Consider the following 24,242-nt stretch of genomic DNA (forward strand, 5'->3'; position numbering starts at 1 on the left):
ACCTGATATTAATAGTCATGCATACTTCCCTCTGTATAAGTTGACGAATAAACTTGGATAAGTTGAAAAGAAAATAGATGGTAGGTGTCGCTAATGCTTTTTTTAGAGAAGCTGTCGCTAATGATACGCCTTACGAAAAAGAAAGTTGTTAAAAAACGAAAAGAAAATACGAACTGGACATACCCCACTCTGAAGCTCCTCTCTAGTGTCTCCATCTCCTCATCCTCAAGCCGCGTGGACCGTCCCCTCCTCATCGGCACAGCATCCCGGCCGCCGGGGCCGAGGGCCGCCCCCTCCCTTACGTCCCCACCGCCGGCGACAGGACCTCCTCCTCCCATGCATCCCACCGCTGCAGCGGTTTCCGCCCCTTCCCTTCCTCCTCACCGCTGCCGCGCGCGACGACCAGCCCCCTCCCCTGTCTCCCTGCTGTTGCCGCCCTTTCCTCGCTCCGGCGGCATCCCCTGCTCTCTGCTTCGCCCTCGTTGTGGATTGCGGTCATAAAAGAGCCCGAGGAGGCAGTGCACATCCTGTGGAGAGCAGGCGGCGCTTAATCTTGGCATGCTCGCCAGGGCGCCGACGAAGGTCATCCACATCGTCGTACTCGTGTTGCTGCTTGAAGAGGTACCTCAATATCGTCCTGCCGTCAGGCTGGTTTGTTGTAGTAGCAGAATGGTGCACACCTAGACATGCTGGTGGAGATGTTACATGAATTGCTTTGTTCAATGTTGGTTGAAGTACTAATTTCGATTCGATCTGTAGCACTACCAGATGCAGCCTAACATTTATTTGTTTTAATAGTTCGGCGGTAGACTGATTGGCATATAGATTTAGGTACAACAGGTTTAACCGAGTTGCATCTGTAGTAACTTTAGATGGCAAAGGATGAGTTGGTGTTGTGCGTGTCCGTTAGATGTGTTGGAAAGTCTAGCATTTTGGCATTAACACATTCTAGCACATTGGATGGAAGATTTGGGATGTAGCAGTACGCTGGATTTAGTGAGCATTTCATGTACATAAAACGAAGTACACAATGTAGATCGAGAGCATTTTGTTGGCAAGCTGTGTGCACTGTGACCGGGCTAGGAGTACTTTAGCAGGCTGGTTTTCTTTTAGAACAGTTTCTCAATCTGATTACCCACAATCTGATTCACACTTCACATATGGCATCACCATTTTGTCTTAACTTCCCAAGTAACCCTGCCGCTGTTCCTGTTAGATGAGATAATACCATGCTAAAGGAAACAGGGCATCATTTTTTATTTTCTTTATATGCTCGCATGTTTAATTTTGCAACACTGCTAGAATTATCACCATATAAGAACAAGGGGGGCTTAACTCATTTTTGCCAGGAAGCATGAGCAAAGAAAAGCCCGAGAGAGACCATATATAATTACCAGAAAGCCACCACATATATCCAAGGTGACTACATGCCTTATAATATTCCTCTATGTAGATAGTATTTTCATAATACCTATATGAACTATCTGCTGTCTATTACAAGTTGCAGATGAGATTTATTCAGAGATGAAGTCCATGGCACATATTGACACAAATTTAAGCACTACATCGAATGAGTACAGAGAACTCTTGGCTACATCAGCAGAACTGTAGGTATAAGCTTATTTCATCCATTTATTTCCCATGTTTTGCAAGCTGTGCAAAATAGAGCAGCTACATACTGGGGCATCGTCTCAATGAAATAATATGTTTTGTTTCTGCAACAAAGGAAAGAAATAGTATATAACTAAAAACACCATCTTTTTCGTGATAATAAACTGCCATTATTTGCCAGAAAAAATAACCACGAGGAAGAAAGCTAACACTGTGATACAATAAATGGGAATTTGACAGCTTACCAAGTAGAAGCATACCTGACCGTAGAAATCATTTTATCTTCACCAAAGGAAATTCACATATAATGAAATAGAAACTAATAGTATCATTAGCAACCCGCCATGGTCAGATCTGCACAAGAAACCAGTTCAGAAATATATATGAAAGCAAAAAGTGTTGCTGAATTCAGACCAGCTGGAATGAAAAAACGTGAAAGAATAACACACCTGCCTCACCCCTCCAAAACGTCTCTATATACAATGTTTTTGGTGCTTTTCCCAGATTTATCAACCTCCTTGTTCGGCTTAGCCAAAATCCGTGTCGTCTTTCTTGACACTCCCCTTGACAATGCGACATATAGCTGGCCATGTGAGAATACAGGCTCGGGAAGGTAAATACCGACGTTTGGTATGGTCTGGCCCTGTGCCTTGTTAATGGTCATCGCAAAACTCAGGCGGATGGGGAACTGTTTTCTCTTGAGTTTGAAGGGAAGTGAGATATCCTCTGAGGGCGACATAGGGATCCTAGGTATGAATACCCTCTTTCCAGCATGCTGACCACCAACAATCTCCGCGTCGATTGCATTATCTTGGAAGGCTCTGATCATAAGCCGTGTTCCATTGCATAGGCCATTATGAGGGTCGAGATTCCTGAGCAGAATGACCGGGCAGTTGACTTTTAATCTCAAAACATGCGGGGGCAGGCCATTTGGTGTGATCGAGTTCAAAAAGTCAATAGTGTAATTATTCTGCAAGTCATCCTCGATTGAGTCGAAGCTATGGTATAACCTTTCTTCACCTGGAAACCTGGAGATCATCTTGTCATTCAGGTCATCAACATGCTCGTTTTTGGTTGAAAGGATTGCACGTGTGCTCATGTATCCTCTCGATCTAGCGTTTGCATGCAGCGATGGGAAGACACTTTCGATGAGTGTGTTAATAGCTTTGTCATCCTCAGTATATCCGATCACAATGTCATCTGGGAGACGCACATAGTCATCACCAATTGTATGTTCTGTTCCGTTGCCGATCCTTAGAAGGTATTCGGAGAACCAAGGATCATCCTGTGCCCTCATATTCCGCGTGAGGCGTATCTTGCGTGTCTTCTCCCACAGATAGGATCTCAGAAGTGTAGCATCTGTGATCTGTGCTCTAGTACCACGTGTCACAACGGGAAGAACCTGCCTGAAATCCCCACCAAAGACGACAACCTTTCCGCCAAACGGCAAAGGACATTCCATTATATCTTGGAGCGACCTATCAAGCGTCTCAACTGCTTGACGTTTGGTCATAGCGACTTCATCCCAAATTATCAAGGATGCCTGTTTTAGCAACTCCGCCGTACCACTCTGCTTTGTGAAACTACACATGCTGTTGTCTTTGAGCTTGATTGGAATTTTGAACCTGGAGTGTGCAGTACGGCCTCCAGGCATTATCGATGCTGCTATACCTGATGTAGCAGTTGCAATCGCTATTAGGTCCATGGAACGCACCTTCGCAAGCAATGCCTTATATAAGTACGTCTTTCCGGTACCTCCTGGACCATCAACGAAGAATATCTGACCTTTTTTGTTTGTCACATTATCCATTATATCATTGAAACCAGCCAACTGCTCACCATTCAAACTGTCAAATAGATCTAGATGTTCTTTGTCTACTTTGACTTGTCTCTCCTCTACTACCTCTCTATACTCTGCATCATAAGAACTATCGGTCTCAACCAGATCCGGAAGTCCATAGCTTGTAATATCCTTTCCCATGGATTGCAACATATCCTTGATATCTCTAAGGACGATTTGTTCTATTGCTGCCTCATTTGATTGATTAAGATGGTAATCCTCAGACATTGATGTTAGATGTTTGTCCCACATTTGTTGGATTTCTGTTGCCTCACAAAATACCAGTATAGTCGCAAACAACCTTCTTAGGGCACAAGGCATCTGAAATGTGGCTGCCTCAGTCATGCAATCATCAAGGGTTTTGTCGTGCTCAATGAGGCCTAAGTGCTCACATGCCTGCCTAAAGGAATCGCATAGCTTGCCATTTACAGTTTTTAAATCATCAAATGAAGTGGCTCCTCGGACATGACTTAAGAGCACACGCAGGTAGTACCTATCTCCGTCAGCAGGGTGTGCGTACACAAGTCTTCCAATCTGTGATCTCTTACTTTTTCTATTCTGCCATTTCTTATTTCCATCAATCCATCTATAATGTTCTGGAAACTCTCTGTATAACCATTTCCGTGCTGCCGGAAACTTCCGGTTCATCTCAAAGTACTCAGTAAGCATTGACTTGGAAGAAGATGGTCGAGCGACAACATCTTCCAGATTTTCACACGCTTTAAATGCGACTGTATGCATGTTTGGCAAATGAAGCTGGAGCTGCAATACGGATGGACTTACACCAAATAATTTATAACCATAAAGCCGATACATCGCATCTGGAGGAGATACAAAGCGTGCATCCCTATATTGTCGAAATTCATTGACGATTCCACCATCATTGATGATATCCTGCTCGCATGCAAAGGATGCTTTGTCATGCCCTTTATAGATGTATTTGAACAAGTACTTCACTGCCTTGATGCTCGAGCATGCTTCAACATTAATGTGGCAGTTGTATCGCATGAGCAGAAAGGGGTTGTAAGGGACGACCCATCTGTTATCCAAATCTGCTCCTCTAATCCTGACTCCACGCCCATTGTCCCTCCTTCTATAGATGGGATATGAGTCTTTCCCTTGCTGTGTGGCATCACAAAATTCTCGTGGGTAATGAAACCGGCATTGTCCATCAATCATGCAAGGACAACTTTTCTTCAACTCACCGCAGGGTCCGTGCAACATGTGTTTGACGACCAGATCATGCAGAACAGGGTATTTCTCTTTTTCAGGCATCTCTGCAGATATCACCCGATCATAGTCATCTGGGGTCGCTAACTTGCTTTTCGCTTTCATGATTAGAAGTATATGTTCATGCGGGAGACCTCTTTTCTGAAACTCTGTGACATGTACATAAGCTGCGACTTCTCCGAAATGCTTACCTTTAGTTAGTAAGTTCATCAAATCTCGTTGTTTCGCCTTGAATACTCTTGCCACCAGGTCTGGACGGTCTTGTGGCAATTGCCCAGGAAACAATTTCTCGGTTATCTCCTCCCAATAGGGATTGCAAGTCATCGTGACAAAATAGTCTGGTTTACCCCAGCGCTGAACTATTGCCATCGCATCCAGGAACCTCCGTTGCATGTCGCGGTCACCACCAGGAAATTTACGTGGAAGCACGATTCTTTTGCCAATCCGATCACCGCGTGACTCACCAGCAACAACCGTGTCAACAAGACCCTATAATAAAAGTACAGAAGGTTATAGAAAAGCATGCACCATTTATATAATGTATGCGAAGAAACAGAAGCGCCCTACCTGGTAGAGGTCGGCACGTATAATCTTCTGATTTGCCGGCTTTGAGTACCAATCAAGCCTCATAGTCTCAATTTTGATATACATGTCAACAGCCCACTGCTGGAAAAGGCGCCCCCCGAACAAAATGATGTTAAAAAGCTTCTTCCTGACCTGCAGTTTGAAGCAGTAGTACTCTCTCGCACTAACAAATTTCCTGGATTGTGTTGCATTCTCCTCATTGTCACCAAAATCCTCATCTGGGTTATCCTCATTGTCATCTAAAAGTTTGTCAAACATAAATATTTAAAATTTGTTTTGGACTCATAATAATTTTAAGCTAGCATTTATGACCAATACCTTCAGGTAAATCAGTGTCATGGTCTTCATATCGTGCATCAGTAACAACTGTTTTTGGCATCATATTATCATCTGAATATTGTTAAACAACATTAATATTCCAACAATAGACACATAATAATAACAAAATAATAATTGAGGACCAATACCTGGAGGTAAATCATGGTCTTTAAGTGGTGCAAAATTCACAAATTGTTCTTCTCTAATCAAGTCATCATCTGCTAGATGGAAGGAAACATAAGTTATCTTTTGAATCATTCATTAGTAGTAAGTATATAAATTAATAATGCACACCATACCTTTAGGTAAATCAAAGGCTTGTTTCACTTGTCGTGCAGAATTATCAGATGAATGTTGGGTCGTGTCATCGGGAGGCCCAACAAATGGCATCCAACGATTCCAACCAGTCTCCCCATGTGGGAAGAATAGAGGATATGACAATGGGTCGTAGCACCCATAGTATGCTCTAATATACAGGGGCCGGTCTCCTTTTGCATGCACGACAACACTCCTGTCAAAGGAATTTTGTGGGTCGCTCCCTTCAACCCATATCGCTGCCACCTGAGAAGTCGTGGGGGCATTGTATCTTCGTTGATCCAGTTTGATATCTGTGTTTAGTGAGATCCTATATTCATCTAGATTCGGGACAGACCCAAGGCTTTTGAAAACCTGAGCATAAGGGTTACGCTCCAGTATTCCCAAAATCCTCCGTATGATCTCTATATTAAGATTTGGCGATCTCTTAGCCCTGTGAATCAAGTTTTCATCTGTATCATACACTAGTGGAAAACTGGGCAATAGGCCCGGTCCATTTGGGCCTTTAGACCCGGTTCCTGAACCGGGACCAACTAGGCGGGACTAAAGGGGGTACCCTTTAGTCCCGGTTCAATGATAAACCGGGCCTAAAGGCCTCAACACGTGGTGCGACCAGGGAGCTCGCGCTGGAAGGGCTTTGGTCCCGGTTCGTGGTACGAACCGGGCCTATGTTTCTCTGCCGCGGCAGAGAATTGCTATTTCTCTGCCGCGGCACAGATTTGGGCTGTACCAGCGTTTCTCTGCCGCAGAAAGCGATCTGTTTCCCTTGCCGCGGCAGAGTTTCAGCAATGCATATATATATCATTCAAGAAACCACAAAAAATCGTCATGAATATATATAGACATCGTCAACAGTACACGACATAGTCAACACAGTACACGTAATGCATGCATATTTACAATACAACTTTTCCTGAACGAATATCCTCCGCCGTCACGATCTTCCGATAGTGCTCTCCACCTGGGGTAAGGACCTCGGTAATAAAGAATCCCGCGATTTCCTCTTGAATTGCTTTTATTTGATCCGCTGTTATGAGAGTGTCCCGCATGCGTGTCATCTATATTTAAAAAAGGAGATCAATATATGAATGGAACTCAATACAATAGATGGTACTAATTAAGATTAATTGTGAAAATTTGTTATCGTACACGAGTGTGGTGTATTTTGGGATCCCCACCCTTGGGACAGGACATGTCACGCATGAAGGTGCAGACGTAGTATCCACATAAGTTATTCCCTTTTTCCTGCCTCATACACTTTACGAAAAAATAGTTCGATCAAACTAATAATCAAGCATCGTATTGAAAGTAAATATCATATATAAAGTTTCACGGACATAGCTATATATATAGTACTACTTACAGGGTAATCTCTAAATGTAAGCTCCGGTTTCCATTCACCCGGAACAGTATTGATGAACCGTTTCCAAGCCCTGCCCGGCAAAAAATAATGAGTAACTGAGTAATTGATTAGTTGATGATATCTTCAAATTAGAGCAGATGAAGATGCCAATACGAAATTGATTGAAACTACCTCTGGAGGATGGCAGCCATGTCCGCCCATTCCGCATATTCTTTACGTTTCGAGTCCATGACGTTTACGACTCCAAGGTGAAGATCAATGATTAGGAGAATAAAATGGAAAGCGCACAAGCATAGCTCAATGATTACGAGAATAAAGTGGAAGGTGCACAAGCATAATGTATGTTATATATAACACTCACTTGAAGTTGTAGGGAAAGAATATATCCTCTTTGTCTGCTTGCTTCTCTAAAAACATTACGATGTTGTCCTCTGTGTCCTTGGCGAAGTCTTGAACCGTAACTTCATGAACTGTGTTTGGGTCTATGAACCCCAGCGGTAGGAGCTTGCCTCTTTTGTATTCCAGCTTCTTCATTCTGCATAATTAAATGTATAGCGTACACAAAGAATATAATGAGGATAATTGTTAGTGCAAATGAATGAGCTACAAACTTAATTACACAAATAAATCACTTACAGGCAGTAGCAACTGATGACAGCTTTGTCGAGGGCGTCTTGATTGAATAACTGAAACAGTTCTTCTACGTCAATGTTTATCTCGTCTTCCCCCCGGAAGTAATGCTCATCTCTAAGATACACCGTGAGGTAGCGATCACCTCTTCGACAGGCTTTCAGGTACCATTCATGCAACCTTCGCATCTGAGTCCCTAGACGCGCGAGCTCGCCAGTTTGACGAGATCAGATCCGTATCTATACTTGTTTACCACTTGAGCCGTTGGATAGTAATCTTCGTACTCAACCGATGCTCCCGAGCTCTAGCCGCCCGTTCGATCATCGATGCCGTCTCTGGATCATGATATGGCTCCACGATGAAGTGGGTGCGGCCGAATGTCCCGTCGTCCACGCGGGGCGACTATTTGTGCTTCTTTCATCGCTTTAGAGGACTGTCCAAGAGAGCGGTCATAATCAGCTCTCAGCTCAGGTCTCTTCATTCTCGTCTCGGCAAAGTGCTTCACTGTCTGCGGTGGAATAAACATCTTCTTCGGCGCAGTTGCAAGAAACGCCTTTTGCTCTTCAGTCTGCTCATGTGGCAACAACTCTGGAGTCTGTTCCCTCATTGGAGTTGATGATCTCTTCGGAGCTGTAGGAGGTGCCGCGGACCGCTTCCTCTTTTGCTTAGGTGGAAGCGGCGGAGTCTCCTGACGAGGAGGAGGAGGCGGCGGAGTATTTTCACGCGGAGGAGACTGGTCATGGATAGGGGAATCATCATCGCGCAGAGGAGAATCATCACGCGGAGGAGACTGCACAGGTGGCGGAGGAGGCGGAGGTGGCCTGCTTGTTGGCTTCTCACCTGGAAACACAATGTTCTCCTTCCGCCATTGCACGGTGGTTCTACGGGCTTCTCCCAGTTCTTTGATTTCCCCATCTTCACCTGCAGGGTGCTCAAGCACCAACCCCTCATACTCTCTCAACACTTCATCCACCATCACAACAAAGAAAGTCGTCTTGGACCGGACGGCAATGGTAAGACCTTGTAGGTAAGAGGATGCCGACCGCCGCCTTGAAGGATAGGTTGAAAACTTTAACATGCAGCTCACAAGGATGGCTCTCAGTGAGATCATCCACGGGGGGGTAGCGAGGAGGCTCGACCACCTGGTCATCATGATCATCATTATCCACCTGCTGAGAGGAAGCCACGCTGCTTTTCCGGTGTGGTTCAGATTGCAGCGGGGCGATGGCATTGAGCAGTGCGGGATCTACAGCCTGCCCCCGAGCCATCTCGAGATGTAAGTACTTGGGTTACCATGGTTAATTGGGCTTGCATGGTGCTCATACCCTCCTCTAAGTTAGCCAGGCGGTCTGTTTCCCTTGCCTTCCTCCTCTCATGGCTTTTATCAGGAAATCTCTTCCTTTCCGCAGGAAAGCCATACTTCCACGGAACGGAGCCTGCTGTGCCTCGTGTTCGTCTGCCGTGTTCTTTGTTCCCAAGGGCGCGTGTCAGCTCATCGTTCTCTCTTTCGGGCTGGAACAACCCCGCCTCCACGTCCCTATGTGCCTTTTCCAGGGCATCAATGGGAACCTTCAGATGAGCTTTCTTATAGATGCACTTCCCTGTTTCTGGATCCAACGTTCCCCCAATCCCGTAGAACCACTCCTTGCACCGTTCGATCCAACCGTGTGTCCCTAATCTGATCCCTTTACTGGTCAGTTCCGCCTCAGCTGCCTCCCACTTAGGACGGTTAGCCCTGTATCCACCTGGACCCAGAATTTGGTGATATAGCTTCAACGCAGCATTTGCCTTATTTATTTCCGACCTTCTCAAAAATTCTTCTGACTCCATGCTGTACTTCACGAATTCGTCCCAGTGATTTTTTACCTTCTCACTGTCCGGAGTCTTCTTTAACTTGATAAGGCGGCGCAATCTTTTCTTGTGGCTCTTGAATAGTTCGGCCATCTTCTTCTTGCCAAACTCGCGGAGGGCCTGCTCCATCTTGGCCTTCTCAGCGTCACCCCCCTCTTCGGGTACTATGTTGAAATGTGCCATGAGCTTGTTCATAATGCTGTTTTTGGCTACATCATCGATATAAAGACCTTGAGCTTCTTCCTCTGCAGACAGCACTAGTCCCTTCGGCTTGTGCCATTCTCGAACGGTGATCGGGACGTGGTCCCTAACAAGCACTCCGCATTGAGCTATAAATGCCTTTGCACCTTTCTCTGGAGCAATCGGTTTACCATCCTTGTCGATGTGGGTGATGTCGTGCCTAACACCGTCATCCAACTTTTTGGCCGGGCCTCGCTTCCTCGACTTTACAGAAGAAGTGCTCGATCCGGAGGGCTAAAAAAGAAATAGTTCATAGTCAGTACAATTTCATTAGTTAATGCATCTAGTCGATCAACAGCGGCTTAATTAATTTATATACCTCGGTGATAACTACAGTTCGGGAGCCATTATGATGATCTTGTTCCTCACCGGCGCCACTAGGAACTTCTTCCTCAATATCCTCCGCTCCCTCACCGGAGTCATTCAAATAAGTTGCGGTGACATCTGAAGGAGATATGCCCTAGAGGCAATAATAAAAGTGGTTATTATTTATATCTTTATGTTTATGATAAATGTTTATATATCATGCTATAATTGTATTAACCGAAACATTAGTACATGTGTGATATGTAGACAACAAAGAAGTCCCTAGTATGCCTCTTAAACTAGCTTGTTGATTAATGGATGATTAGTTTCATAATCATGAACATTGGATGTTATTAATAACAAGGTTATGTCATTGTATGAATGATATAATGGACACACCCAATTAAGCATAGCATAAGATCTCGTCATTAAGTTATTTGCTATAAGCTTTCGATACATAGTTACCTAGTCCTTATGACCATGAGATCATGTAAATCACTTATACCGGAAAGGTACTTTGATTACACCAAACACCACTGCGTAAATGGGTGGCTATAAAGGTGGGATTAAGTATCCGGAAAGTATGAGTTGAGGCATATGGATCAACAGTGGAATTTGTCCATCCCGATGACGGATAGATATACTCTGGGCCCTCTCGGTGGAATGTCGTCTAATGTCTTGCAAGCATATGAATGAGTTCATAAGAGACCACATACCACGGTACGAGTAAAGAGTACTTGTCAGGAGACGAGGTTGAACAAGGTATAGAGTGATACCGAAGATCAAACCTCGGACAAGTAAAATATCGCGAGACAAAGGGAATTGGTAATATATGTGTATGGTTCATTCGATCACTAAAGTCATCGTTGAATATGTGGGAGCCATTATGGATCTCCAGATCCCACTATTGGTTATTGGTCGGAGTGAGTACTCAACCATGTCCGCATAGTTCTCGAACCGTAGGGTGACACACTTAAAGTTGGATGTTGAAATGGTAGCACTTGAAATATGGAATGGAGTTCGAATATTTGTTCGGAGTCCTGATGAGATCCGGACATCACGAGGAGTTCCGGAATGGTCCGGAGAATAAGATTCATATATAGGATGTCATTTTATGTGAAATAAAATGTCGCGGAAGGTTCTATGGAAGGTTCTAGAAGGTTCTAGAAAAGTCCGGAAGAAACCACCAAGGAAGGTGGAGTCCACAAGGGATTCCACCTCCATGGCCGGCCAGCCCTAGATGGGGTGGAGTCCCAAGTGGACTCCACCATAGGGGGAGCCACCCCCACATGGGAGGTGGGAATCCCACTTTTGGGTGGGAGTCCTAGTTGGGCTAGGTTTCCCCCCTCCTATGGAAGGTTTTGGTTTCGGGTCTTATTCGAAGACTTGGACACCAACACTTGGGATCCACCTATATAATGAGGGGCCAAGGGAGGGGGCCGGCCACCCCAAGACCACAAGCTGGCCGCCCCATTGAAGTGGCCGGCCACCCCCACCCCAAGACCATAAGCTGGCCGCCCCCCATAGAGTGGCCGGCCACCCCTCCCAAACCCTAGCCAAGCTCCTCCACTCCATATTGCCCGCGTAGCTTAGCGAAGCTCCGCCGGACTTCTACACCGCCACCGACACCACGCCGTCGTGCTGTCGGATTCAAGAGGAGCTACTACTTCCGCTGCCCGCTGGAACGGGGAGGTGGACGTCGTCTTCATCAACAACCGAACGTGTGACCGAGTACGGAGGTGCTGCCCGTTCGTGGCGCCGGAACCGATCGTGATCAAGATCTTCTACGCGCTTTTGCAAGCGGCAAGTGATCGTCTACCGCAGCAACAAGAGCCTCATCTTGTAGGCTTTGGAATCTCTTCAAGGGTGAGACTCGATACCCCCTCGTTGCTACCGTTTTCTAGATTGCATCTTGGCTTGGTTTGCGTGTTCGCCGTAGGAAAATTTTTGTTTTCTATGCAACGTTATCCTACAGTGGTATCAGAGCCGTGTCTATGCATAGATGGTTGCACGAGTAGAACACAATGGTTTGTGGGCGTTGATGCTCTTGTTATCTTTAGTTTGAGTACTTTGCATCTTTGTGGCATAGTGGGATGAAGCGGCTCGGACTAACTTTACATGACCGCGTTCATGAGACTTGTTCCTCGTTCGACATGCAACTTGTATTGCATAAGAGGCTTTGCGGGTGTCTGTCTCTCCTACTATAGTGAAGATTCAATTTACTCTTCTATCGAAAACATTAGTATCAACGTTGTGGTTCATGTTCGTAGGTAGATTAGATCTCTCTCGAAAACCCTAAACCACGTAAAAATATGCAAACTAAATTAGAGACGTCTAACTTGTTTTTGCAGGGTTTGGTGATGTGATATGGCCATAATGTGATGATGAATATGTATGAGATGATCATTATTGTATTGTGGCAACCGGCAGGAGCCTTATGGTTGTCTTTAAATTTCATGTTGAGTAGTATTTCAAAGTAGTTGTAATAGTTGCTACATGAGGTGAACAACCATGAAGACGGCGCCATGAACCTTGACGCTACGCCGACAATGATGGAGATCATGCCCGTTGATGATGGAGATCATGTCCGTGCTTTGGAGATGAAGATCAAAGGCGCAAAGACAAAAGGGCCATATCATATCACATATGAACTGCATGTGATGTTAATCCTTTATGCATCTTATTTTGCTTAGAACGCGACGGTAGCATTATAAGATGATCCCTCACATTAATATCAAGATAATAAAGTGTTCTCCCCTCGTATGCACCGTTGTAACAGTTCGTCGTTTCAAAGCATCTCGTGATGATCGGATGTGATAGATTCAACGATTCACATACAACGGGTGTAAGCCATGTTGCACACGCGGAATACTTGGGTTTGCTTGACGAGCCTAGCATGTACAGACATGGCCTCGGGACAACGGAAACCAAAAGGTTGAACACGAGTCATATGGATGATATGATCAACATGTTGATGTTCACCATTGAAGCTACATCATCTCACATGATGATCGGTTTTTGGTGTAGTGGATATGGATCGTGTACCACTTAACAACTATGAGGGATGTTGTATTAAGTGGGAGTTCATTAGTAATTAGATTAAAACATGAACTAATTATCATAAACATAGTCTGAGTAGTATTTTGAATTAATTTTGTAGTATTGGCATCCGTTTACTTCTATGCGCTAGTCTTATAATTGAGATAGAAATACTGTTAAAATCTGACAAGAAACTTTACGGATTGGTACCGTATTGTTAAAGAATCAAGAATTGATTAAGTCCTATTGCAAACTTTTAGTAAACCTCACATTGTTGATTCAAAGAGCTATGGTTTCAATTAGTACCTAAAGTTATCTTGTCTCCGTGAAACTTGAAATTCAAATCTGTTTGAAAAGTAAGGAGCTGAAAATTTAGTTTTCAGAAATAATCAAGGTATGAGATATATGTGATATCTAAGACCTTATTGCAAGATGATAGAATATAATTTGGTGAGACTACATAAACTCATAAGTTTTATGGGAATGTATGAAGGTTGAAGACGCCAGACGTCACAATCCTCCAACTATTGGGGCACTAATGATATTCGCATATCCATGAAGTTATCATCCTTAGTATGCACCGTTACTAAAACTCGTCGTTTCAAAGCATCACGTGATGATCGGGTGTGATAGATTCTACGTGTGCATACAACGGGTGCAAGCTAGATTTGCACATGCAAATACCAAGGCTAAAACTTTACGAGCCTAGCATGTACAGACATGGTCTCGAAAAGTCGTCATGATATGATGGATAAAATTATGAGTGAAATTGTTCATCATATTACAAAGTTACTAATAGTGAAATCTGGAACACTTGTCATATGATGATCAACTTCAAAGTAAGAACCTCAAGGTTATTGGTATTTGACCAACAAACCTAGAAGTTATTAATGTTGAAGTGTTTTTCTGAATAATGAGGAAAGCTAAAAGAGAAACTGCAAAAGATATTTTGGCAAAAAGAAAAGAAAAGACTAGAAAGTCTAGCTCAGGTGTATATAAATGATATACATGTTATGGTTGTATTCCTAGTTAAGTCACACAATGAAATTCTTGGGTATTAGTACCATATTGGTTGGTATGAAGTGTCATACAAAACAACGCAATACAAGAATACAATGGCCTAAGTGACTGACAAGGAATATGATAGAAAAGCACGTCTGGAACAAAATAAAGTGTTATTATGTTCGTCGTTGGCATTCTATCTAGCCCTTAGAATTATAATAAAGAACTTAATAATTGTTATTTTGCTCTGGTCAAATAAAAACAATGAGTTGTTCAAATTATGACATTACTCCATGTACGATGGATAAGTTATTATAAATCTTAAAGGTGAAACACACATACATAAAACTGACGCTAAAATGCCATAAGGCAAATGATTTGAATTCCACTTATTTGTGGAACCGCCATTTAGGTCATGTTAGAAAGGAACGCATGAAGGAACTCCATGCAAATGGATTTTTGGAGTCATTTGATTTTTGAATCATTTGGCACTTGCAAATCTTTTCTAAAGAGAATGATTAAAATACCGTTCATAGGCCAAGAGTTGAACGGGCAACTAACTTTGTGAAAATATACATGATGATGTATGTGGTTCACTAGGCATAGTTGTGTGCGGGAGATTCTTCTATTTCATGAAAACCTTCAAACAATGAATTGAGTATATATGTGGATATATTCAATAAGGAAAAGTTTGAAACATTTGAATAGGATTCAAATAAATTTCAGCATGAAGTGGAAATCATCGTAATAGAAAAGTCAAATATCTATGATTGGATCATGGTGAAAATATTTGAATTACGAGTTTTAGCAAACATCTAAGAGAGTTATACTACAACTGATGTTTCTTGGAGTATCATAGTAATGATGAAGTATCCAAGAGATATATCCAAACTTTGTTGGATCAATGATGAAATAAAATATTGATGCCATTATATTTTTGTGGATTATGCTTTAGTGACTACCGCTTTTACACTAAATAGAGCATCATCATGATCCGTTGAAATGACACCATACGAGTTATGGCATGGGTATAAACCTTAATAGTCCTTTCTTTAAATTTTGGTATAAGAGTTTACAACCAAAATCGGATGAATGTCTTTGTTGGTTATCCCAGAGAATTGATTGGGAATTCTTCTCACAAGACAAAGACAAAAGTGTTTGTCAATGTTTCTTATTTCCGAGAAATTGTTTCTAGTGAAGTTTTTGAGTGGGAGGACAATATAATTTGATAAGGTTTATGAACCTGAGCATAATGATCAGAGTAGCGCAGCATCGGAATTTGTTTCGGAAGCGGCCACGACGATCATGGCTCCCATGACTACAAAGTGTTTTAGCCATGGAGATCGAAGTACATATTGAACCTTGTAGGTATGGTTTACTTTGTGATCAAATAAATGATTTGTGGACAAAGGATTGATTATGAATAATGATAAACCAACTAAAAACAAAGAAGTTATGATGGGCCCTGACTCCGTTAAAATGGCTATACGCCATGAAATCCAAGATAGATGAATACTTTTTGAAAGTAAATAGATCTATAAAATTGATGGACTTGGATGAAATATCCTTGAAGAAGCTTAACTTGTCGAAAAGTTGTTTACGACAAAGTTCAAAGAGTTGACTACGACAAGATTAGATCTTCCGTAGCAATGCTTATAGTCTATGTGGATTATTCTAGTAATCACTACATATTTCTTTTAGGAGATATGCTAGTAGGATGGCAAAATACACTACTTAACAGAAGTATGTATACAAGATACAACCAAGAGTTTTGCTGGTCTGTGGAATACTAGATAGGTATACGAACTTCAATTGGATGAAGTAAGTATTGCGGAGTAGGAATCTTCACCAGATGAAATAGTCAAAGAGTTTTTTTGATTTCATCAGAGACGATGAAGAAGCTTGTATTTGCAAGAAATTAAGTGGGAGCGCTGAGACATATTTATAATACTTTATGTAGATGACATATAGTTGGTTATAAATAATGTAATTATATACTTGATTAAAATGTTTCATTGAAAATTAACTTCAATGAAAGGATATGGGCTAAAACATATTTAGTGTCAAGATCTATGAAGATAGATTGAAACACATAATAAGTTTAAATCAAAGTACATAGAATGGATATTGAAATAGTTCAATATAGAAATATTAAGAAAATGTTCTTGTCATGTGAAGGTTTAACAAGACTTGAGTGTATCTGACACTCGATGAGTTAAAAACACATGAGTGATTTTAGATCACGAATAATATGTACAAAATCAGATATCTTGTGCTCTAAAATGTTATGAGCATATACCGGAATGATTCATAAGATGATCATGGGACGACAGTAAGAATATCCTTGAGTACTTTAGAAGAACTAAGGATATATATATATATATATATTTGTATGAAGAAATGACAAACAAATCGCTGTAAGGTGTTACACCGATATTGGTTTTGTCACATATAAAATATAATTTCAATCTCAAATTAGACTAAGTGTTGTTTAAAAGGTAGCACAATGAGCTAGAAGTTGTCTATGCTAGATTTAGAAGAGTTCTAAATATTGTGACGGATTCTACAAAAGAAGGCAGAGTATGTCATTGTTTTGACAATGACAAAGGATGTTAAGTCAAGAGGTTCTTTGAGAACATGGTGTAGTTCCGACGGAATCAGAACTTTGAAGCTATATTGTGTATGACAATATTAGTGACATATTTCAGACCGCGGAATTAAGGTTCCACCAGAAGACCAAACATATTTAATGCCGACATTTGGAAATGAGTGATGCGTTAAGACGCAAATGAATTACAAAATACATACGTTTCTGAGCGTGTCAGATCCGTTGACTAAAAACCTCTCCCGTGAGCAATACATGATAAAACACCGGAAGGCCAAGGTGTTATATCTTTACAAATGTAAACTAGATTATTGACTCTAGTGCAAGTGGGAGACTGAAGGAGATATGCCCTAGAGGCAATAATAAAAGTGGTTATTATTTATATCTTTATGTTTATGATAAATGTTTATATATCATGCTATAATTGTATTAACCGAAACATTAGTACATGTGTGATATGTAGACAACAAAGAAGTCCCTAGTATGCCTCTTAAACTAGCTTGTTGATTAATGGATGATTAGTTTCATAATCATGAACATTGGATGTTATTAATAACAAGGTTATGTCATTGTATGAATGATATAATGGACACACCCAATTAAGCATAGCATAAGATCTCGTCATTAAGTTATTTGCTATAAGCTTTCGATACATAGTTACCTAGTCCTTATGACCATGAGATCATGTAAATCACTTATACCGGAAAGGTACTTTGATTACACCAAACACCACTGCGTAAATGGGTGGCTATAAAGGTGGGATTAAGTATCCGGAAAGTATGAGTTGAGGCATATGGATCAACAGTGGAATTTGTCCATCCCGATGACGGATAGATATACTCTGGGCCCTCTCGGTGGAATGTCGTCTAATGTCTTGCAAGCATATGAATGAGTTCATAAGAGACCACATACCACGGTACGAGTAAAGAGTACTTGTCAGGAGACGAGGTTGAACAAGGTATAGAGTGATACCGAAGATCAAACCTCGGACAAGTAAAATATCGCGAGACAAAGGGAATTGGTAATATATGTGTATGGTTCATTCGATCACTAAAGTCATCGTTGAATATGTGGGAGCCATTATGGATCTCCAGATCCCGCTATTGGTTATTGGTCGGAGTGAGTACTCAACCATGTCCGCATAGTTCTCGAACCGTAGGGTGACACACTTAAAGTTGGATGTTGAAATGGTAGCACTTGAAATATGGAATGGAGTTCGAATATTTGTTCGGAGTCCCGGATGAGATCCCGGACATCACGAGGAGTTCCGGAATGGTCCGGAGAATAAGATTCATATATAGGATGTCATTTTATGTGAAATAAAATGTCGCGGAAGGTTCTATGGAAGGTTCTAGAAGGTTCTAGAAAAGTCCGGAAGAAACCACCAAGGAAGGTGGAGTCCACAAGGGATTCCACCTCCATGGCCGGCCAGCCCTAGATGGGGTGGAGTCCCAAGTGGACTCCACCATAGGGGGCCGGCCACCCCCCACATGGGAGGTGGGAATCCCACTTTTGGGTGGGAGTCCTAGTTGGGCTAGGTTTCCCCCCTCCTATGGAAGGTTTTGGTTTCGGGTCTTATTCGAAGACTTGGACACCAACACTTGGGATCCACCTATATAATGAGGGGCCAAGGGAGGGGGCCGGCCACCCCAAGACCACAAGCTGGCCGCCCCATTGAAGTGGCCGGCCACCCCCACCCCAAGACCATAAGCTGGCCGCCCCCCATAGAGTGGCCGGCCACCCCTCCCAAACCCTAGCCAAGCTCCTCCACTCCATATTGCCCGCGTAGCTTAGCGAAGCTCCGCCGGACTTCTACACCGCCACCGACACCACGCCGTCGTGCTGTCGGATTCAAGAGGAGCTACTACTTCCGCTGCCCGCTGGAACGGGGAGGTGGACGTCGTCTTCATCAACAACCGAACGTGTGACCGAGTACGGAGGTGCTGCCCGTTCGTGGCGCCGGAACCGATCGTGATCAAGATCTTCTACGCGCTTTTGCAAGCGGCAAGTGATCGTCTACCGCAGCAACAAGAGCCTCATCTTGTAGGCTTTGGAATCTCTTCAAGGGTGAGACTCGATACCCCCTCGTTGCTACCGTTTTCTAGATTGCATCTTGGCTTGGTTTGCGTGTTCGCCGTAGGAAAATTTTTGTTTTCTATGCAACGTTATCCTACAACATCGTCACCGCCATCATCTGGAATAACGTCGTCGTCGCGATCATCCAGAGTACCGTTTGCTATGAGTTCCTCCATGAAATTTTCTTGAATTTCATCTCTCTCCATGCTTTCTACAACGACCTGCAAGCTATACATAGGAACCATCATATGATCAAATTAAGGATAATGCAGAAAACTGAAAATGGAGTTACATATGTGTAGTTCTTAACTAAGGATCGATAATATAGTGCTGAAAGCAGATACTGCAGTTACATGCATACATAGATCGGGTTCATGTTTATTTAACCCTAATACATATCAATCACTACTACAACCACTCAACCGCGCAGACCGGGTCCTAGAGGGCGCCGACCGGGTCCTGAGCCGCGCTGGGTGTGCCCCCAAAGCCACGGAACAACAACGGGAGCATAGCTAACATGAGATCTGCGCATAACGCTCCATCCGGTCCTATACATGTTGTCTAACGCGTACATGTAACGGCGAACGTGCTGGTCCTCCGCTTCAATGCGCTGAGCTACCTCCTCCGGCGGGGCCGGCTCCCTCTGAAACGACCGTGGCCCATAAGACCTCCACCAAAGAATATCCGGGTCGACAACGGGACCCGGATTCCGCACCAAGGTGCGCGACCCGGAAGCTAAGACCTCCCAGTGCCACCCCGGCGGAGCCCAGTCCCGGACCTCCCCCATCTGCTCCATCTCCTCGGTGAGAGTCAGACCACGGCCCGCCGGCTGTCGCTGTCGCGGCATCGTAGCTACGAAAACAAATCATATATGTATACTAATATAAATAAAAAACATGATATTGTGCTAAATAAAAAACTTCACTACTTTTGTACTAAACGCCGCGTTCCACGACCCTGTTTTGGGGGCGTCGGCAGGGGCGCCGGCAGTACCGGCACCGCCATGGACTCGGCGCTCCTCCTCGCTCGCTCTTTCTGTATTTCGCGACCCTAAGTCTATGTCGCGCAGCGGCACCGCTACGGACTCGGCACCGCCACGGTCTAAGTCGTCGGCGCGCAAGCGCGCCGACACAAATGAATCTATTTTGTAACTTTTCTAACTTTTTCTAACTAATTTTACTAACTTTTTTCTAACTAATTTTACTAACACTAACTAACTAATTTTCTAAATTTTCTCTAACTAATTTTACTAACACTAACTAACTAATTTTACTAACACACTAACTAATTTACTAACACACTAACACACTAACTAATTTACTAACACACTAACACACTAACAATATATACTAACAACTATACTAATTAACAACTATACTAACAAATTTTATAATTAACTAAACTAACAAATTGAAAAATTAACTAAACTAACAAATTAGAAAAAAAAAAAAGGGGCAGGGCGCGTGACTCACCTTGCCGCGTGAGAGGAGGACGGCGGCCGGCGGCGTCGTGCGGCGGTGGTCGATCGAGGAGGCGCGCGCGGTGGCGCGCGGGCGGCGGCAGTGGCGCGCGGGCGGCGGCGGTGGTCGAGGAGGAAGGCGGCCGACGCGGAGGGCGCGCGCGCGGGCCGGGAGATGGTGGCGCGCGGACGGAGAGGGAGGGGGCGGAGGCGGCGGTGGAGGCGGTGGCGCGGCGGCGGAGGTGGTGGCGCACGGCAACGGCGAGCGGCGGGCGCGGCGCAGTCGGGCAGCCTGGCGGCGTCCAATGCTTCGTCTCCGCGGGATTGATCTCCGCGGAGACGAAGTGTTGGCGTAGATAGTGGAGGACCCTTTGGTCCCGGTTCGTGGCACCAACCGGGTCCAAAGGCCCCCCTTTGGACCCGGTTTGTAATACAAACCGGGACTAAAGGCCATTTTTGCTGCGTTTTCGCTGCGCGCGCAAAAAAGGCCTTTAGTCCCGGTTTGTAATACAAACCGGGTCCAAAGGCCAATTTTTTTAAAAAATTTCATTCCCGCCTTATTTCAAGTGAAAAAAAGCCACCGCACCGCCACCACCGTCACCGCCGTGTAGTGGCCACTGTCGCCACCGCCACCGCCTGCCCACCACCGCCACCGCCGTGTACTGGCCACCGTCGGCACCGCCGTGTACTGCCCACCACCGCACCGCCACCGCCTGGCCACCACCGTCACCGCCATGTACGGGCCACTGTCGCCACCGCCACCGCCTGCCCACCACCGCCACCGCCACCGCCTGGCCACCACCGTCACCGCCATGTACGGGCCACCGCCGTGCCTGGCCCCGCCGCTTCCCCGCGCCACCTGTCGCCGCCGCTTCCACGTGCCACGCCCCGCCGCTTCCCCGCGCCACCTGTCGCCAAACTTGCCGCGTCGCTGTGTTATAAAGCGCGCGTGCGCGGAACCACACGTCGCCGTCGCCTCCGTTCATTCGTCGCCGGGATGCCGCCGCGCCGTCGCGGCTCGTCCGGTTTCCGTGGCGTCCGAGCGCGGCCGAACGGTAGGTTCTACGCCGAGATGCGTGCCGGTGGCTTCCGGCTCACCCTCGGCACGTACAACACCCCGGAGCTGGCGGCGCGCGCTTGCGACGCGGCCGCATGGCGATTTCGGCGGCCACGGTGCGACATGAACTTCCCGGACGTTGAATCGCTAGAGGAGGCGGAGTTCCTCGCGCCGACGCCGTGCCTCGTCGACGACGAGGACCGTCGCCGCCACCGCCAGGTGCAGCGCCGGATCGCAATCGCCGAGCACGACGAGGAGTTGATGCGCCAGTGGAGGGCGCAGTTCCCCAACGACGTCGACAACACCGCCGCGTTCTTCGCTGACCTCCGGGCACAACGCAGGTCCAACAGGCGCCATCGTCGGGCCGTCGCCGTGTTCGAGCTCGATAACCCGAATACAACTTGGGCCGACAACGACCCTCGGTGGGACGACATTTGGACCGAGACAACCTCCGACGATGAGTAGATCGACTAGACTAGTTGTTTATCTATTTTATTGTATTTTCAATAAAGTCGTTGTGGCAGACGCTGATGATGAGAAAAGTTTCCCGCCAGATTACATGTGGAATTAAAGTACAGAACTCAACTGAAAATTAATTAAGATACATGGCCAGATAGTACTCGTGCCTAGCCCTATAGTACTCGTGCCTAGCTCAACTGAAAATTAATTAAGATACATGGCCAGATTCGACTGTTCGAGTCATTCAGTCATACTCGTGCCTAGCCCTGTAGTACTCGCCACTGTAGTCGTCGTAGTCGCCGTCATCATCGTCGCTGGCATCGGGGTCGCGGTAGTCAAACCTCGGCGGGAGAGCACGCGTGGGCTGGGACTGAGGGTAGCGCAGGCGGGGGCCACGGTGGGCCATGACGCCCTGGAGAGTTCGGTCGCGCCACCACAGCCGATGGCCGGCCTCGTTGAAGTTCGAAGGAGGCGGGCCGCCCTCCTCGTGCCTGGCGAGCGCCCTCTCACGCCGATTGATGAAGAAGCTCTCCCAAGTCGGGCTGTAGTCGGGATGCCACTGGGGATTCCTCCGCTGCTCTGGCGTGAGCTCGAAGTAGTAGTGGTTCGTGATGGCCATCTCGCGCGCCACACCTAGAGGGACTGAGGGACCGGTACCCCTCCGACGCTCAGCAACCAGCCGGTAGGGACGCGGTAGCCCGGCGGGCAGGGGTAGTTCGACGCGCAAAGCGCCTCCGCCTCCCGGAGGGTTAGAGATACGATGGAAGCCATGTGACCTGGTGATGAGGTTTGCAGATATGAGTCTAGATGTGATATGTAAATGGAGGCCAAGCCAACATATATATAGTGAAAAAATGGCGGGAGGACGGAGGCGGGAAGCAGTGGAAAGCGCGGGAAGAAAATAGGCGGGAACGCAGTGGCGCCAAAAACTGTCGGTGGGATAAGGACGTGTGGGTATCCTTTAGTCACGTCTGGTTGGTACAACCGGGACTAAAGATCCTTTTTTGTGTCATCTAACAAACGGTCGGTGGGATAAGGACGTGTGGGTAACCTTTAGTCCCGGCTGGTGGGTACAACCGGGACTAAAGATGTCGGCAGGATAAGAACGCATGGGTGGACGCACTGCTCGATGAGATAAAGCATGTAGCGCACGACGCCCTGTCGAAGGAACAAGACAAAGTAGAAGAGGTGCCGTGCCTATAAAAGGAGCATCGATACGCCTTGCCAAGCCCTGAACGACTACATCTCATCTAACAGGTGTTGGGGAAAGGGTTGGGAAATCTCCCGTGGCGCATCTCCACTTTTAATATCTTACATACGATTACATGATTACACAAAAATAAATGGGAAATTGATTGCCATGTTGAGATACTCATTTGTGCCATGAACATTCTTCAATTAACTTGATGATGGAGCATCTTCATCATTTAATTAATCTTCTTCGGCCGTAACCATGGAGCATCTTCATCATTTAACTTGATGCTTGGATCAATGTTCACTACGAAGGGTGGAATTTCATCAAACTGATTATAATCTTCGACATGTCTGTCTTGTCCTCCACTCCCACGATGTTTCTTTTTCCGTAAAGAACTATGTGGCGCTTTGGCTCATCGTTTGATGTATTTGTTTCCTTATGTTTCCTTTTTCTTGGTTTGGTAGACATATCCTTCACATAGAAAACCTGGGCCACATCCTTGGCTAGGACGAATGGTTCGTCTCTATACCCAAGATTGTTGAGATCCACTGTTGTCATTCCATACAACTTGTCTACCCGAACCCCGCCTCTGTTTTGTTGACCCATTTGCACCTAAACAAAGGGACCTTAAAAGAAGGTCCATACTCAAGTTCCCATATATCCTCTATGTAACCATAATATGTGTCATTTGGGCCTTCATTCATTATTGCATCAAAGCGGACACCACTTTTTTGGTTGGTGCTCTTTTTATCTTGGGCGATCGTGTAAAATGTATTCCCATTTATCTCGTACCCTTGGAAAGTCACTACAGTCGAAGATGGTGTCTGGGCCAGCAAGTACAACTGATCTTCAATATGTTTGTTATTCAGGAGATGTTTTTGCAACCAACCACCGAAAGTCGACATGTGTTCACGTCTAATCCAATCGTTCGATCGCCCCGGGTTCTGGGAGCGTAGAAAGTTCTTGTGGTCACCGATATATGGAGCCACCAAGGTGGAACTTTGTAGGACTGTGTAGTGTGCTTGAGTCAAAGAAATCCCGTCCCTACATATCATTGATTT

At 45.1% G+C, this 24,242-nt stretch overlaps 1 protein-coding gene and 1 long non-coding RNA gene across 7 annotated transcripts in view; one reads left to right on the top strand and one right to left on the bottom strand.

Moving 5' to 3' along the window:
- The first annotated feature begins 176 nt into the window (after window positions 1–176).
- The window catches only part of LOC127340654 (uncharacterized), a 29,397-nt gene continuing 5,331 nt past the window's right edge, over window positions 177–24,242 (top strand). Inside the window, exons 1-4 of one of the 4 annotated variants that reach the window (XR_007874672.2) lie at window positions 177–621; window positions 1,350–1,419; window positions 1,508–1,611; window positions 5,923–6,355. This is a non-coding gene — a long non-coding RNA (uncharacterized lncRNA). Of the gene's footprint in view, window positions 622–1,349; window positions 1,420–1,507; window positions 2,249–5,922; window positions 6,356–24,242 lie in introns of those variants that run through there. The other 3 variants (XR_007874666.2, XR_007874673.2, XR_007874667.2) reach the window with 3 other exon arrangements.
- Window positions 1,584–6,015, bottom strand: LOC127340653 (uncharacterized). Of its 3 annotated transcripts, XR_011754487.1 has the most exons (6): window positions 5,884–6,015; window positions 5,585–5,802; window positions 5,249–5,505; window positions 2,061–5,170; window positions 1,872–1,965; window positions 1,584–1,715 (listed from the first exon to the last, which is right to left on the bottom strand). XR_011754487.1 is itself a non-coding variant. In XM_071827767.1 (5 exons), the coding sequence occupies exons 2-4, from the start codon at window positions 5,646–5,648 to the stop codon at window positions 2,066–2,068; spliced, it is 3,426 nt and encodes a 1,141-aa protein (XP_071683868.1). In that variant the 5' UTR covers window positions 5,649–5,802; window positions 5,884–6,015; the 3' UTR covers window positions 1,857–1,965; window positions 2,061–2,065. The 3 variants fall into 3 exon arrangements, 2 of the variants coding, with proteins under 2 accessions (XP_071683868.1, XP_071683869.1); XM_071827767.1 differs by lacking the exon at window positions 1,584–1,715 and having other exon boundaries at window positions 1,857–1,965; XM_071827768.1 differs by lacking the exon at window positions 1,584–1,715 and having other exon boundaries at window positions 1,857–1,965; window positions 5,585–5,911.

Source organism: Lolium perenne, chromosome 3 (genome assembly GCF_019359855.2).
Source record: "Lolium perenne isolate Kyuss_39 chromosome 3, Kyuss_2.0, whole genome shotgun sequence".
In the NCBI taxonomy this organism is placed as follows: Eukaryota; Viridiplantae; Streptophyta; class Magnoliopsida; order Poales; family Poaceae; genus Lolium; species Lolium perenne.

Excerpts from the sequence above, each read along its gene's own strand:
- LOC127340653 (XM_071827767.1), bottom strand. The coding sequence starts at position 5,648 with ATGATGCCAAAAACAGTTGTTACTGATGCACGATATGAAGACCATGAC. Across the intron at positions 5,506-5,584 it reads TGACACTGATTTACCTGAAG|ATGACAATGAGGATAACCCA; the intron begins GTATTGGTCATA and ends ACAAACTTTTAG. Across the intron at positions 5,171-5,248 it reads TACGTGCCGACCTCTACCAG|GGTCTTGTTGACACGGTTGT; the intron begins GTAGGGCGCTTC and ends CTTTTATTATAG.